The sequence below is a fragment of the Aquarana catesbeiana genome, linkage group LG02 (genome assembly GCF_042186555.1).
Source record: "Aquarana catesbeiana isolate 2022-GZ linkage group LG02, ASM4218655v1, whole genome shotgun sequence".
Lineage (NCBI taxonomy): Eukaryota > Metazoa > Chordata > Amphibia > Anura > Ranidae > Aquarana > Aquarana catesbeiana.
Window position 1 is genome coordinate 212,514,383 of NC_133325.1, and position 13,247 is coordinate 212,527,629.

The window sequence follows — 13,247 nt, forward strand, 5'->3', positions numbered from 1 at the left end:
TGGTGGGAACAGCCAGGTAGTCTGTAAAAATCAATGACAGGCTGAGAGAAGCCAGGGCTCTTTGCATATAAATGGACATCTGAGGTGTTACATGCTGTTATGGACATGTAAGCAGCCCTAAAAAAAAAAGAAAAAAAAAGGGGGGGGGGGTTGAGCCTTAAAGTGTTACTAAACCCAGGACCCTGCATTCACTATATCTGGTCTCCCACAGTACACAGAACTTGGAAATGCAATTATTTTTGTAAATATAAATTGCTAATAATAAGCAGTACATAGTTACATTGTTGGTGAGGTTGAAAAAAGACACCAGTCAATCCAGTTCAACCTGTGGTCAGTGAGTGTGCTTGTGTTTATGTCAATAGTACATTGTATATTCCTGTATGTTGTGATTGTTAAGGTACCCATCTAATAGTTTTTTTGAAACTATTCATGCTCCCCACTGATACCACTGCTTGTGGAAGAGAATTCCACATCCTTACTGCTCTGACAATAAAGAACCCTATATAGCAGGCTTGTGACTTCTATCAGTGTCCGGCTAAAGCTTGCAGAAGGAGTTTTCATTCTCCTCTGACTATCCTATGAGGCTGTATGACCCCTGACCCTCTGTCTGGACAGTGCTGATTGGCTCTGTGCCGATCACATGCACCCTCCCATCAATACACTCCAAACTGAGCATGTGCAGAGTGCCTCAAAGGCTCTGTTTTATAAGCAGTTGGATTGGGGATAGTAAAAGAAGGGGATGATCAGAGAATACAGGATCAAACAGCCTGTTAACACAATAACAGGATTAACCCCTTAGGTTCTACATTGAGTATAACAAGCATGCTTTACTGCATATACAGACTGATTTTACTATTGGGGGTTTAGTAACACTTTAAAGCCAAGAAAGTTCTCACTCCCTTTTCCGCTCCCATTAGATTGAACAGAAATGTTTGGCTCTGAATGTTGTGGGCTTTAGGCTGACTGATTGCTGCAGTCTACATTGATTTGTCTATTGTTTGAATTATAGAGGTGTCTAAGTGTTCATACTGATACAGAAGTCTGCATTTACACATAGTTCATAATTCTTTACTGTAGTTAAACTAGTGCTGCTAGCCTAGAATAGAACAAAGCTGTGTTACATCTATAATAATAATTAGGCATCAGAAATAGCACCGGGGGGGTGGGTTCCACACAAACACATCCTGGGAATTCCTGGAAGTTCGTTGGCTTACTCCCACCATTAGCAGATTTTGCTCTTAGATGTACTATATGGCTTAGGCAGCACCCCCACAATGAATATTGCCACCTATCTGCATGATATTTAAGAAGCAAGACAGACTCTTTAACAGAATGTTTCATTTAATGCAGCCACAATGGTGAGGAGTGATTAGAGGTGCTAGTGGGGATCAAATTGGTTACTATACGATTAACATGAAATATTTTCTATGGGAATTATACCCTAGCATATGCAGTGATATTCTGAAAAATCCATCACTATGTAAATGCTTTCCACATCACAGAACTGAAGGCATTCAGAATACTGATGTTGAAGGGAAGACAATCCTGCTTGCACTACTTGCTGCTTTCTCAGCTTTTTAGAGCTTCGATAGTTTAATACTGTTAATTTCATTACTCTTGTCCAGGAAGATAAATAGCATGTTTTGTAGAAGCTTTCCTTTAATCAATTCGAACTTCCTGTAAGTCTTCTGTCACCGGGCACCATTGTAATAAAATGCAATAAGTTTTATTTATTTTGCCATTATTGAATTAGGCTGGATATTAAAATGCATCTTATTTAATTTCCAAGATATCCTTTAGCAGCTTGTTGTATACCCTTCAGCGGCTTGGGTTATGAAACAAGAAGGATGCAGTTTAAAACAATCACTGCATCAATAACAGTGGCTAGAATGAAAGGCAGATTTGAGCATGGGACATTAAGCTTTAAGAGGAAAATTAATTGCTTGTTCTTACAACCATCCAATCCTAAACCTTCAAGAGTGAGATCAGACCGGACTACAAACCTGTATGAATTTTACTGTCAGATGGGGCTTGCAGAGTATTTATCTGCACTGCATCACAGCCCCCTTTAGCTTGCAAAAGGTTAAACAGTTAATGCACCTTGGAATTGAAATTGATCTAACCCTGCTAAGGGCACATGTGCAATTGCTTCTGGTAAAAAAAAAAAAAAAAAAAAACAGATTAGGTTTTTAAAAGGTAGCAATGCCAACAGCAGAATGTATGATTATATATTGGGAATTAAAAGCAAGAAGTCATCACTGTGAAAGAATAATGGATTTGAGGTATAGTAATTTAATTACTGTAAACAAAAAAAAAAAAAAGAAAAAAAAGGATAATTAATTTGGGTTGTTAGTACTGTGCTGGTGTTGTAATATTAATGACATAGAAGATTTAAATTCACATGTGCATTGTTACTATGTTTACTGCCATATAGATAGCGTGAATTTGTTTTGTGCAAATCCACTTTATTCTAAGGGCTTAATTGACATAACAGGTTGCTGCCTTGCATGTCAGCTGTTGATCTGCAGCCTTTCATGTTGTAGTACAGTCTAATGCTCCGCAGTGATGTTTCTGAGACAGTGGATATACAGGATGAGATGGTACAAATGGATTTCGGATACCTAGCAGAAGAGAATACCTTATGGCAATATGAGGTATTCTCCCAAGTATATAACTGTGTAAATGAGTGATGAAGTACTAAGGCAGTGAGCTGCTGTGTCAAAGCCAGTAGGTGGCAGTAACAAGCTAATCTTTTCTCTTAGACCTTCTTTAAAAAAAAAAAAAAAAAATGAAAACGAGAGAGAGAACGAGCAAGAGAGACAAGAAATTAAGTCAGTCAAAGAGAAGAACTGAGAGTGAAGGTTGGCGTATGGCAAATGGAGGATCAGAGGATTTAAGGCACCTCTAAACTGTTGAATTTTAGCAACTTCCAATGTGTTGCTTAGCTTTGGGTCTGTTGCCGTCTTCCAAATGTAACATTTCGTAGTGCAGATTCTTCTGTATCCTGTGAATGAACGACTGAAGTACCAGCAGAGGCAAACACAAGGGCTGCTGCAGATTGCAGAAATAGCAGCGTTTTGTCTAGGACTTGGGAGGAAAATAGCAGATGGGGAAAAAATTCAACTCATATCCATGCCTTTTCAAAGAATTACTTGTGCTTTTCCTGCTCAGAGCCTTCTCTATTATTTTACCCACAAGATCTGTAGCATTTATATGCACAACAGCTGAAGAGAATTAATAATCCCGGGGACTGCTTGGATAACTGTGTTTTGTTATTCACTGCATCTCTCTTGCAAGGATGCCAGAGTAAGTAAAACCGATTCACCTTCACAACTGCAAAACATCACCATATATACTCTTACATCTTTACAGATTGCATTTTGTACAAAAAGATGGTGAATTGGCTGAGTCACAGCTGAATATAGAAAACTATAAGCTCATTGCCTTGAAATCAAGACATGGAATATTTATCTAGAAGCCAATTTGATATTGTGCATGCTATGACTACGTTCTAACTTATTTCAATAATGACAGTCTGTTTTTTTGTTGGAAATGAAATTGAATTGGTAAGATGTTTAGTGCTCTTCATCCAGAATAAGCACCAGTCACTGCGGCTCTTGCTCTAATGTGGAGTCCATTGGGAATCTGCAGCTATTGATTGCTTATGTTCGCCACTCACAATAATATTTGCCGAATATACCTAAATACTTGTGAAAATGAGGACTGCTTTCATCGTGATTTTTTAGTTTAACCGTTTGTTGAAGACTGCGGGGAGAGGAAGTGATAACATGTCAAAGATCGGCAAAAAATGAGACGGGAACAGTTAAAGCAAATCTGGCTATGAATGCAGTAACTGTTCTCTATTCAACTGTGATATCATCTTTTTTTTTTCCTACCGTTTTTATAATCTGTGCATCCAGCATGCTTTGCCTGTTGATTTGTTCCAGAATGAAAACTGGAATTTAACTGAATACAATTGTCGGTTGTAAGCTGATGTGGCTGTTGGCCTTAAAGAACAGAAAAAAAAGTCTAAGAATGAAATGACTAAACCAAGCCGTGATTGTAATACTTAGCAATTGATGATCATCTTTGATGGGTCCTTGCATTTTGGATGTTGTCCAGATCGTCTGCAAATCCACACAGTGTTTAATATTCATGAATTTCTGCTTGCAAATAGAGATAATGTGATGCAAGTGACAGTTGTTTTTAAAGGCATAGCTGAGTGACAACTTGGCATTTGTTTTTTTTTTTGTTTTTTTTTAATTATTTAGCTTTTTTCTGTTGGAAAGTTTGCAGCTACTTTCCCAGCCTGTCCCTCTAAACACAATGTTTTTATGCAAGGCACCACTTTTTTCCCTCGAGCTCCTCAATCATACATCAGAATAGAATGTGTAAATTGCAGTCTATCTAATCTTCTTGGGATGAGATAGTTATCATCTGCTTTAAACCGTCCAAGATTGAAATACTTGATTTCTTGGAAAGTGAAATCAATCTCCTAATGCTGTCATAACTGCCCTCATGTGGCAGATCACTGGAGGCTTGCCTTCTCTATTAGTTTTTCATCTGACTGTGACTTTAGTGACAACAAAAAATAGCTAACTGATAAACAGCCAGTGTTTGGGATGTGCCGCTTTGTCTTTTTTTACTTTTTCTATTGGGCTTCTGTTCAAGCTTTGAAAACGTTGAATTATTCCATTTCAGAAGAAGGGGGGTCAAGAAATGCCATAGGCAATATTAACGATGCACAGCTGGAGCCACCAGAAAGAGGCAAACGACCTAATTTTAGGGTGCTGGAGAACTCTTCTCCTCACTTATTGGATGTTGATTCGAACAGTGGGTTACTGTTCACTAAGCAACGAATCGATCGGGAAGCTCTGTGCAAAAACATTCTTAAGTGTGTACTTTCTCTAGAAGTTTTTGCAAACGAGAAGGAGATATGTATGATCAAGGTTGAAATACTTGACATAAATGACAACTCTCCTAAATTTGCGTCTGATCAGATTGATATTGATATTTCAGAAAATGCCTCACCAGGTACCAGATTTCCTTTAACGACAGCACAAGACCCTGATTTAGGAAGCAATGGCCTAAGGACTTATAAGATAAGAGGTGATTCTGGCTTGTTTTCCTTGGATATTAAATCTCGAGGGGATGGTACAAAAGTTCCTGAGTTAGTTATTCAGAGAGCCCTGGATAGAGAAGAACAGTCTCATCATACACTTATTCTAACTGCCTTTGATGGAGGTAACCCTCCAAGATCAGCCAATCTGCAGATAAACATTAAGGTTATTGATGCCAATGACAACAGTCCTGTTTTTGAATCAAAATCATACACTGTTGAAATAGCTGAGAATTCACCATTGGGTAAAATGATCATTGACCTTAATGCTACAGATCCAGATGAAGGCTCAAATGCAGATATCTTCTATTCATTTAGTGGCTATGCATCTGAACAAGTATGGGACTTCTTTTCTATTGATTCTCAGACTGGTGTGATACAGGTTAAGGGCAACATTGATTATGAAGAAATTCAGATGCTTGAAATTGATGTGCAGGCAGAAGACCAAGGACCCAACCCAATTCCTGTGCATTGCAAGGTGACCGTTCAAGTTACTGACATAAATGACAACTATCCATCTATCAGCTTTGTGTCTGTCCGCCAGGGAGCAATTAGTGAAGCCTCTGCTCCTGGTACTGTTATAGCATTAGTTAGAGTTACTGATAAGGACTCTGGAAAAAATGGCCAATTCCAGTGCTGGGTCTTGGGCAATGTCCCATTTAAACTTGAAGATAATTATGACAACTTCTATACAGTCGTAACGAGTAGGCCTCTTGATCGTGAAATACAAGATGAATACAATGTAACTATCATTGCTAGAGATAATGGCAACCCCTCGCTAGATTCTACAAATTCTTTCACTGTAAGGATTTTGGATGAAAATGACAACCCTCCAAGTTTTTCCAAATCTATGTATGCATTGCAAGTTTCTGCAAATAATATCCCTGGAGAGTACCTTGGTTCAGTTCTTGCACAAGATCCAGATTTAGGGCAAAATGGAACGGTGTCTTATTCCATATTTTCCTCATATATTGATGGAGTGTCTATCTCAACATATGTGTCCATTAACCCAAGGAATGGGGCAATTTATGCCCTAAGGACTTTCTATTATGAGCTAACAAAATATTTTGAATTTAAAGTAATTGCCAAGGACCTAGGCACTCCACATTTAGAAAGCAATGCCACTGTCAGAGTATCTGTTCTAGATGTCAATAACAATGCACCAGTCATTATTCTACCCAACTTACAGAATGACACCGCCGAAATTTATGTGCCACGAAATGTAGGCATGGGATATGTTATTAGCACTGTTAGAGCTATGGACATTGACTTTGGTGAAAGTGGGCGAGTAACTTATGAAATAATTCAGGAAAGTAAAGAGAACCTCTTTGAAATAGATACAGTGACTGGAGAGATCAGATTGATCAACCCACATTGGGAGGATATTGCCCCAGTGGTTGAACTAATAATCAAAGTCACCGATAATGGAAAACCATCACTTTCAACTGTGGCAAAACTCATCATAAGGGCAAATTCAGACTGTTTAGGGTGTTATGATGATGATAATGTAATTGGAGAACAACGGGACTGGGATATCTACTTACCTGTTTTGGTTGCTCTGAGTGCAATTTCTATAATCCTTTTTGCGGCAATGGTCACAATAGTTGTTAAATGTAAAAAGGAGAACAAAGACGTTGGATCCTACAGCGGTAGGACAGCCTACACCTCTCAGCCTAAATTAGGGAAAATGAAAAAAAAGAAGATAAACAAAAATGATATTATGCTTGTCCAGAGTGAAGTGGAAGAAAAAAATGCAATGAATGTTGTGAGCTGTCCATTACTAGTCACATCTCCAATGTATTTTGATTGTCAGTCCAGACTTCCTCTCAGTTCCTCTCATTCAGGCGTGATGTATCTTACTCCTACTTCTAATGAGACTGATCCTGAAGAGAATGCAGGATGTCAAAATCAGAACAATGACACAGGCCCAACAAGAATGGCATCTGAAAATTCTTCTACCTCTACTTGGATACCATTAACTAAGGTAGGGATTAAATCATTTCATTAATTGCTCATTACCAGCATGGCTATTGATGGCCCTATAGTTGAAATACCGACTGCATGTCGGTTTTTGCTACATTGAAACTGCTATAGCTCAATTACATAGCAGTGGGACTGTTACATGTATTTATTCTTTTTATTTCACAGAGAGAAAAAGCTTGTGTTATCTACTTGAAACCACATAACAGAAACTGTTACTATATAAAAGAATCTCTTTCTTCAAATTGAACTTGTCATGAATGTAAGGATTTAAAACTAGTTACCCCCACAAAGTGACTGTGCATGCATTGTATTGTTAGCCAAACATCTTCTGTTCTCTCAGGGAGCCATCGGTTGAGAAATGCTTCTCTGTACATTATTCTCATCATGGGCACGAAGTTACAGTTCTTGCATTGTGGAATGTCTAGGGATAGTGTTGGAACATCTGGATCAAGGATAATGTTCAAATCAAACATACAATGTATTGCTTACCGCTTGAAATATGTATATGCACGTTTTATTACATGCTCCTACAGTGTATGTATGAGGAAAAAAAACATTCAGCTTAGATCTCCAATACATGCGCATTTCCCTATATTCTGACAACACTTCCACAGCTGCACTGAAATCTCAAGCTGTGTTGTCAGTCCTGCCTATTGGATTGTGTCAGCACTCCTCATCTCCATGGGTCCTCCTTGTTCACATGCTCAGCACCCACTTCCTTGCTATACTAACTGCTCGCAGTTTCATCTCCTTTCATACTATTTCAGTGCAGCAAGGGAAGCGTTGCCAGCCCATTAAGTTAGCAGCTGACTGCATTTCTAATAGGATCATCTGGTATTTTTTATTACTTACAGCATTTTTAATGAGACATAGAGGGAGATTTACTAAAACTGGAGCACACAGAATCTAGAGCAACTGTGCATGGTAGCCAATCAGCTTCTAACTTCAGCTTGTTCAGTTAAGCTTTGACAATAAAACCTGGAAGCTGATTGGTTTCTATGCAGAGCTTCACTAGATTTTGCACTCTTCAGTTTAAGTCAGTTCCCCTCATAAGGTGGGGAAATGTGCATGTATTAGAGAGCTGTGCTGATTTTTTTTTTTTTTTTTTTCTTAGATTTTGACCACACTTTAATACAAACCTATACATTGGCCATGAAGGGCTATTTAATCAGATTCACTTTAATGCTGACCCGCGCAGCTATTTTAAATCTGTTCGGCTGTCAGGAGTAAGGAGAAGAAGCAACTTGGAGCTTGCACAGGGCTAAAGACTCTTTCCCCAGCCCCTTTTGACAGCGCTGGGATGAATGTTCATTTGGTCAACATGCGTCCGTGACATCACATCAGCATTGTCGGGCAGGAAGAAGGCCAGAGAGTCAGTCACATGACCACACCATACCTGGAAATACTGAGTATGACACTTCACTTCTCAAGGCCATCAATTACCCCCTTTTCATTATCTCATCTGCCATAGCAACATAACAAAAATTAAAAGCTTTATCACAGCCAAGAGGTGACATAGAGTGTTCCTTTTTTTTTCTAACTGAATAAACTGATATAGAATTTAACAACTGTGCAAAGAGCAACAACCCATACCTTTCCCCTTGCTATTCTGGCTAAAACTAACAAGTAGGCAAATAGACTGTTCACTTTGCAAGGGAGTGTTTTGCTCCTTGGTGAACATCCACTGTGCAACCATGTGCAAGTGATATTAAACAAAAAAAAGCCGTGCACACGATCGGATGATGAAAGTCAGCAGAGCTTTACCTCATTCACTAAGCTCTGGGGGGAATTTCCCTTGTAAAGTGAACAGTCTATTTGCCTTTATCAAATCAATCCCTCTGAGTTGCCTACTTTTCTCAGTTATATAACTGAAGTATGCAATTCAGAAGTTCCGACTGCTCTCTGACTTGTTTGTTGTAGACAGGTCAGTAACTCAAAAAGTCTTAAGCCAAAGGCAGTCAGGAAACTGGCATTTTCTGAAGGAGGTCAGCAATGACAACCTCGGTATTTCTGCTAACACAAGTTTCTTTTAAAGAATACAAGGAGGAGAATTTTTAGATCTCATTTTAATGCTGTGGGTACTATCATGAGAAAACAATGAAAGTGTTTGTTAATGCACACTTAGTAGTCACTGGCAGCCCCTCCAGTATATTAAGGCAGAGCACACTGTATATATCTTTTACAAAAATGAGCATTCTAAATACCTATTTGGAGCTGCCTTCAGGCCGGTCACATGACCCATGGCCGCTTTTCAGCTCCGATGGGTGGCTTCTGCAGGAGGGGCCATGATCTCCCTCTGACGTCAGCCGGGGAGATCACTTTGCCTCTCAGCCTCTCCTGCAGAAGCCCTGTCTCGGAGCAGTACAGCGGCCGCGAGTCACATGACCAGCCTGAAGACAGCTCTAAATAGCTATTTTCAAGGCTCATTTTTGGAAAAGATATATGCAGTGTGCTCTTCCTTAATATATTGGAGGGGCTGCCAGTGACCATTCAATATTTTTTTGGCTATGTACTAATAGCGGCGGGAGGCAGGGTGGGGGGAGAGACAAAGACACACAGCAAGGAGCTGACAGGGAGGGTGGAGGGAATGAGGGAGAGAGGTGAGAGCAGAGTAGAGCTGCATATGACGAAGGGACGCACTCTGACCATGGTAGTCAGGGCTCAGCAGCCCTGATTTTTTTGGTCAGTGACAGAGAGGAGATACAGGAAGTGGCAGGTTCAGGGAGGTTTTTTATAGTTTAGAGGGGGGCAGATTACACAGCACAAGCACTGTGCTGTTTAATCTGCTTTAACCACCTCAATACAGGGCACGTACACCCCTTCCTGCCCAGGGCATTTTTCAGCTTTCAGAGCTGTCACACTTTGAATGACAATTGCGTGGTCGCACTACACTGTAACCATGTGAAATTGTTATCATTTTCTTCACACAAATTCTTTTGGTGATATTTAATCACTCCCGGGTTTTTTATTTTTTTTCAAAAAAAAAAAAAATTTAGAAAAAAAAAAGTTTTTCTTAGTTTCTGTCAGTAAATTTTGTAAATAAGTAATTTTTCTCCTTCACTGATGGGCGCTCATGAGGCAGCACTGATGGGCACTGATAGGCTGCACTGATGGGTACTGATGAGTTGGCACTTATGGGCACTGATGAGGCGGCACTTATGGGCACTAATTAGGTGGCACTGATGAGGAGGCACGAATATGCAGCACTAATGGGAACTGATAGGTGGCACTGATATGTGGCATTGATGAGCACTGATAGGCGGCACTGATGGGTGGCACTGGTAGGCACTGGGCACAGATAGGCGGCACTGGTGGGCACAGATAGGCGGCACTGGTGGGCACAGATAGGCGGCATTGGTGGGCACAGATAGGCAGCATTGATGGGCAGCAGTGATGAGCATTGATGGGCAGCACTGATAGCCAGCACTAACTGGCATCACTAATGGCCACTGATTGCTGGCACTTGTGGACACTGACTTCTGACACTTGTGGGCACAGATTGGTGGCAATTGTGGGCACTGGTTGGCACTGATTGCTGGCAGTGGTGGGCAATCGTTGCTGGCACTGGTGGGCACTAATTATAATCAGGGCACTTATGATCAGTGCCCTGATTACATACCTAGCTGTCCCCTGTGAGGAGATGCCGCTGATCGGCTCTCCTCTCCCCACACTCTGTCAGTGTGAGGCAAGAAGCGCTGATTACCGGCATCTCTGTGTTCACATGTGACCGGCTGTGATTGGACACAGCCGATCACATGGTTAAAGAACCGCTGCCGTAGCTCTTTACAGAGATCGGGGTCGCGCCCTGTCTTAGCAACACGGCGCGGCTGTCATATGACGTCCAGCCAGAACGAGAGCCGGACCGCCCAGCCATCATTTGACGGTGGGCGGGCGGCAAGTGGTTAAGGGACCAAGATATTAATTTTTTGGGGGGGTTAACAAATGCTTTAAGGCTGCTATTGCTGACCTTTCCTTTCGAAAATTCTTGGCTATAATACTGACCCCCTGGTCTCAGTACTTTGGAGGGGATTTATCAGTTCTTTCAAACATCAAACCAATGCAAAGATTTGAGCAGGCAGACATATTCTGAGACAAGTATACTGTGATTTTGCAACTTGAGTCAATCATTCCTCCCTCTGCTGCTTCAAAGTAGTACAGAAACAATATAAAACCAACTTCTGACCTCTTCATAATTGGGAGTGTTTTTTTACCTTTGTAAAATTGTCTCCAATTACTGTCCAGGATTGCAGGCATAAATACATAAAATGTTGCAGATACTTTGCTAACCACAGTGCTGATGTGCTGAGATCAGCGCATTGCGCTGTTCACTTTTTTTTTTACAATTTTATTGAAACATCACGCAAATATCACACAAATATTAAGATTAAGTTCAATTGGCTGCTGCACGGTGCAAGGTTGTGAACCGCCTTGCATTGTACTGCGCTGAAAAGTATTGCATGCAACACTTTTTTCAGTGCACACCATCACAACGCAATGGTGTAAACAGGTGTCAAGCCGAGTCACAGCTCCCTGTGTACATTTAGACATGGAGTCTCGGCCTGGCTCTGCCCCCTCTCTCTCTCTTGATTAGCTAGCCAACTTCGATTGACAGCAGCAGGAGCCAGTGGCGCCGCTGCTGTGTCTTAGCCAATCAGGAGGGAGAGTCTTTGACGGCTGAAACATTCGTGAACGCTGGAAAGAGAGGGGGCTCAGGTAAGCATTAGGGGGGCTGAGGGGGGCTGCACACACACAAGGCTTTTTAACTTAATACATGGAATGCATTATGATAAAAAACCTTCTGACTTTACAACCACTTTAAGAACCTCTAACTTTACTCTTGATATGATGCTTGATATGCATACTTCTTTGTCGGTGACTTAGACTGCCAGAAGGTAATTGCAGCAGCCAGGCAACAAGCATTTTAAAGCAGTTGTAAACCGCAGCAGTAAAAAAAAAAAAAAATGTTCCCCTGTAAGGCAATTGCATAATATGCCTGTATGCAAGGCTGTATGTCACCGATAATAGGGCTTCCATCTTCCCCTTGTCTTCTTTCCAGGTTTGCGGGCTCCAGCTGTATGAGTGACTGGAACCACAATGACTTCACTCCCGCGCATGCATTTGGGAGCCCTCGGCTCTGGCACAGTATGCTGGACCCTCAGAGCATTTGCGCCGGTGATGTCTCTGACTGAGCATATTACCTAAAGGGTGCACGTTTAGGAGATATTCATTTTATCTACAGGTAAGCCTTATTATAGGCTTACCTGTAGGTAAAAACGCACAGGTGACTTTACGACCGCTTTAAGAAGGAGGTAAGCCATTCTATCCCCTTTTATAATGGTTACTTGGCCATACATTATACAGTTTTCTTACTCAATTTCCTTTAGATTTTCCTTCAACTATGCAGTGCAAGAGACTGCTTGATTGCATACAAATTGAAAGTGTTTAGGTCTGACCTCATGTTATATGGTTTTGGTAAATCTAAGGCCCCTTTCACACTTTGGCGTCGGCGGTAAAGTGCCGCTATTTTTAGCGGCACTTTACCTCCATTTTTGCAGGGGTTTTCAGCCACTAGCAGGGCGGTTTTAACCCCCCGCTAGCGGCCGAAAAAGGGTCAAAATGACCCACAAAGCGCCACTACAGCGCCTTTCTACAGCGGTGCCCATTCAGTTCAATGGGCAGGAGTGGTTTAAGAGCAGTGTATACACTACTCCTTCACTGCTCCAAAGATGCTGCTAGCAGGACTTTTTTTGGCATCCTACCAGCGCACTGCTCCAGTGCGGAACCACTCAGGTTCTCACACTGGAGAGACAAGAGAGGCACTTTACAGGTGTTATGCAGGTGTTATTTTTAGCGCTGTAGCACCTGTAATGCTCCTCAGTGTGAAAGGGGTCTAAAGGAAAGTTGTACAAGAAAATTGTATAATATATGGCCAGCCTAAAATGCATGTGTGTTTTTTAGGCTTGGTTCACACTGATGCGATGCAGGAAAGCCTACAAATCCTGGGCGGGTTTCTACATTGCACCTGAATCGCGGATGGTTCATACTGACATCTACGAACCGCGGCAGGTGTCAGTGTAAAATTAATGACACCCCCAGATCAGTTTGCAGATCGCAGTGTGAACTGCAAAATGGTACAGAAATTGGA

General features: G+C 41.2%; 1 protein-coding gene across 7 annotated transcripts in view; it reads left to right on the forward strand.

The window, feature by feature from the left end:
* The window catches only part of PCDH17 (protocadherin 17), a 312,742-nt gene that overhangs the window by 10,884 nt on the left and 288,611 nt on the right, over window positions 1–13,247 (forward strand). For 2 of the 7 annotated variants that reach the window (XM_073614235.1, XM_073614233.1), the window contains exon 1: window positions 994–7,103. The exons of 2 other annotated variants lie outside the window; for them this stretch is intronic. In XM_073614235.1, the coding sequence (XP_073470336.1) occupies window positions 4,623–7,103 (2,481 nt within the window). In that variant the 5' untranslated portion in view covers window positions 994–4,622. Of the gene's footprint in view, window positions 1–970; window positions 7,104–13,247 lie in introns of those variants that run through there. 3 more of the 7 variants (XM_073614236.1, XM_073614237.1, XM_073614231.1) reach the window with 3 other exon arrangements.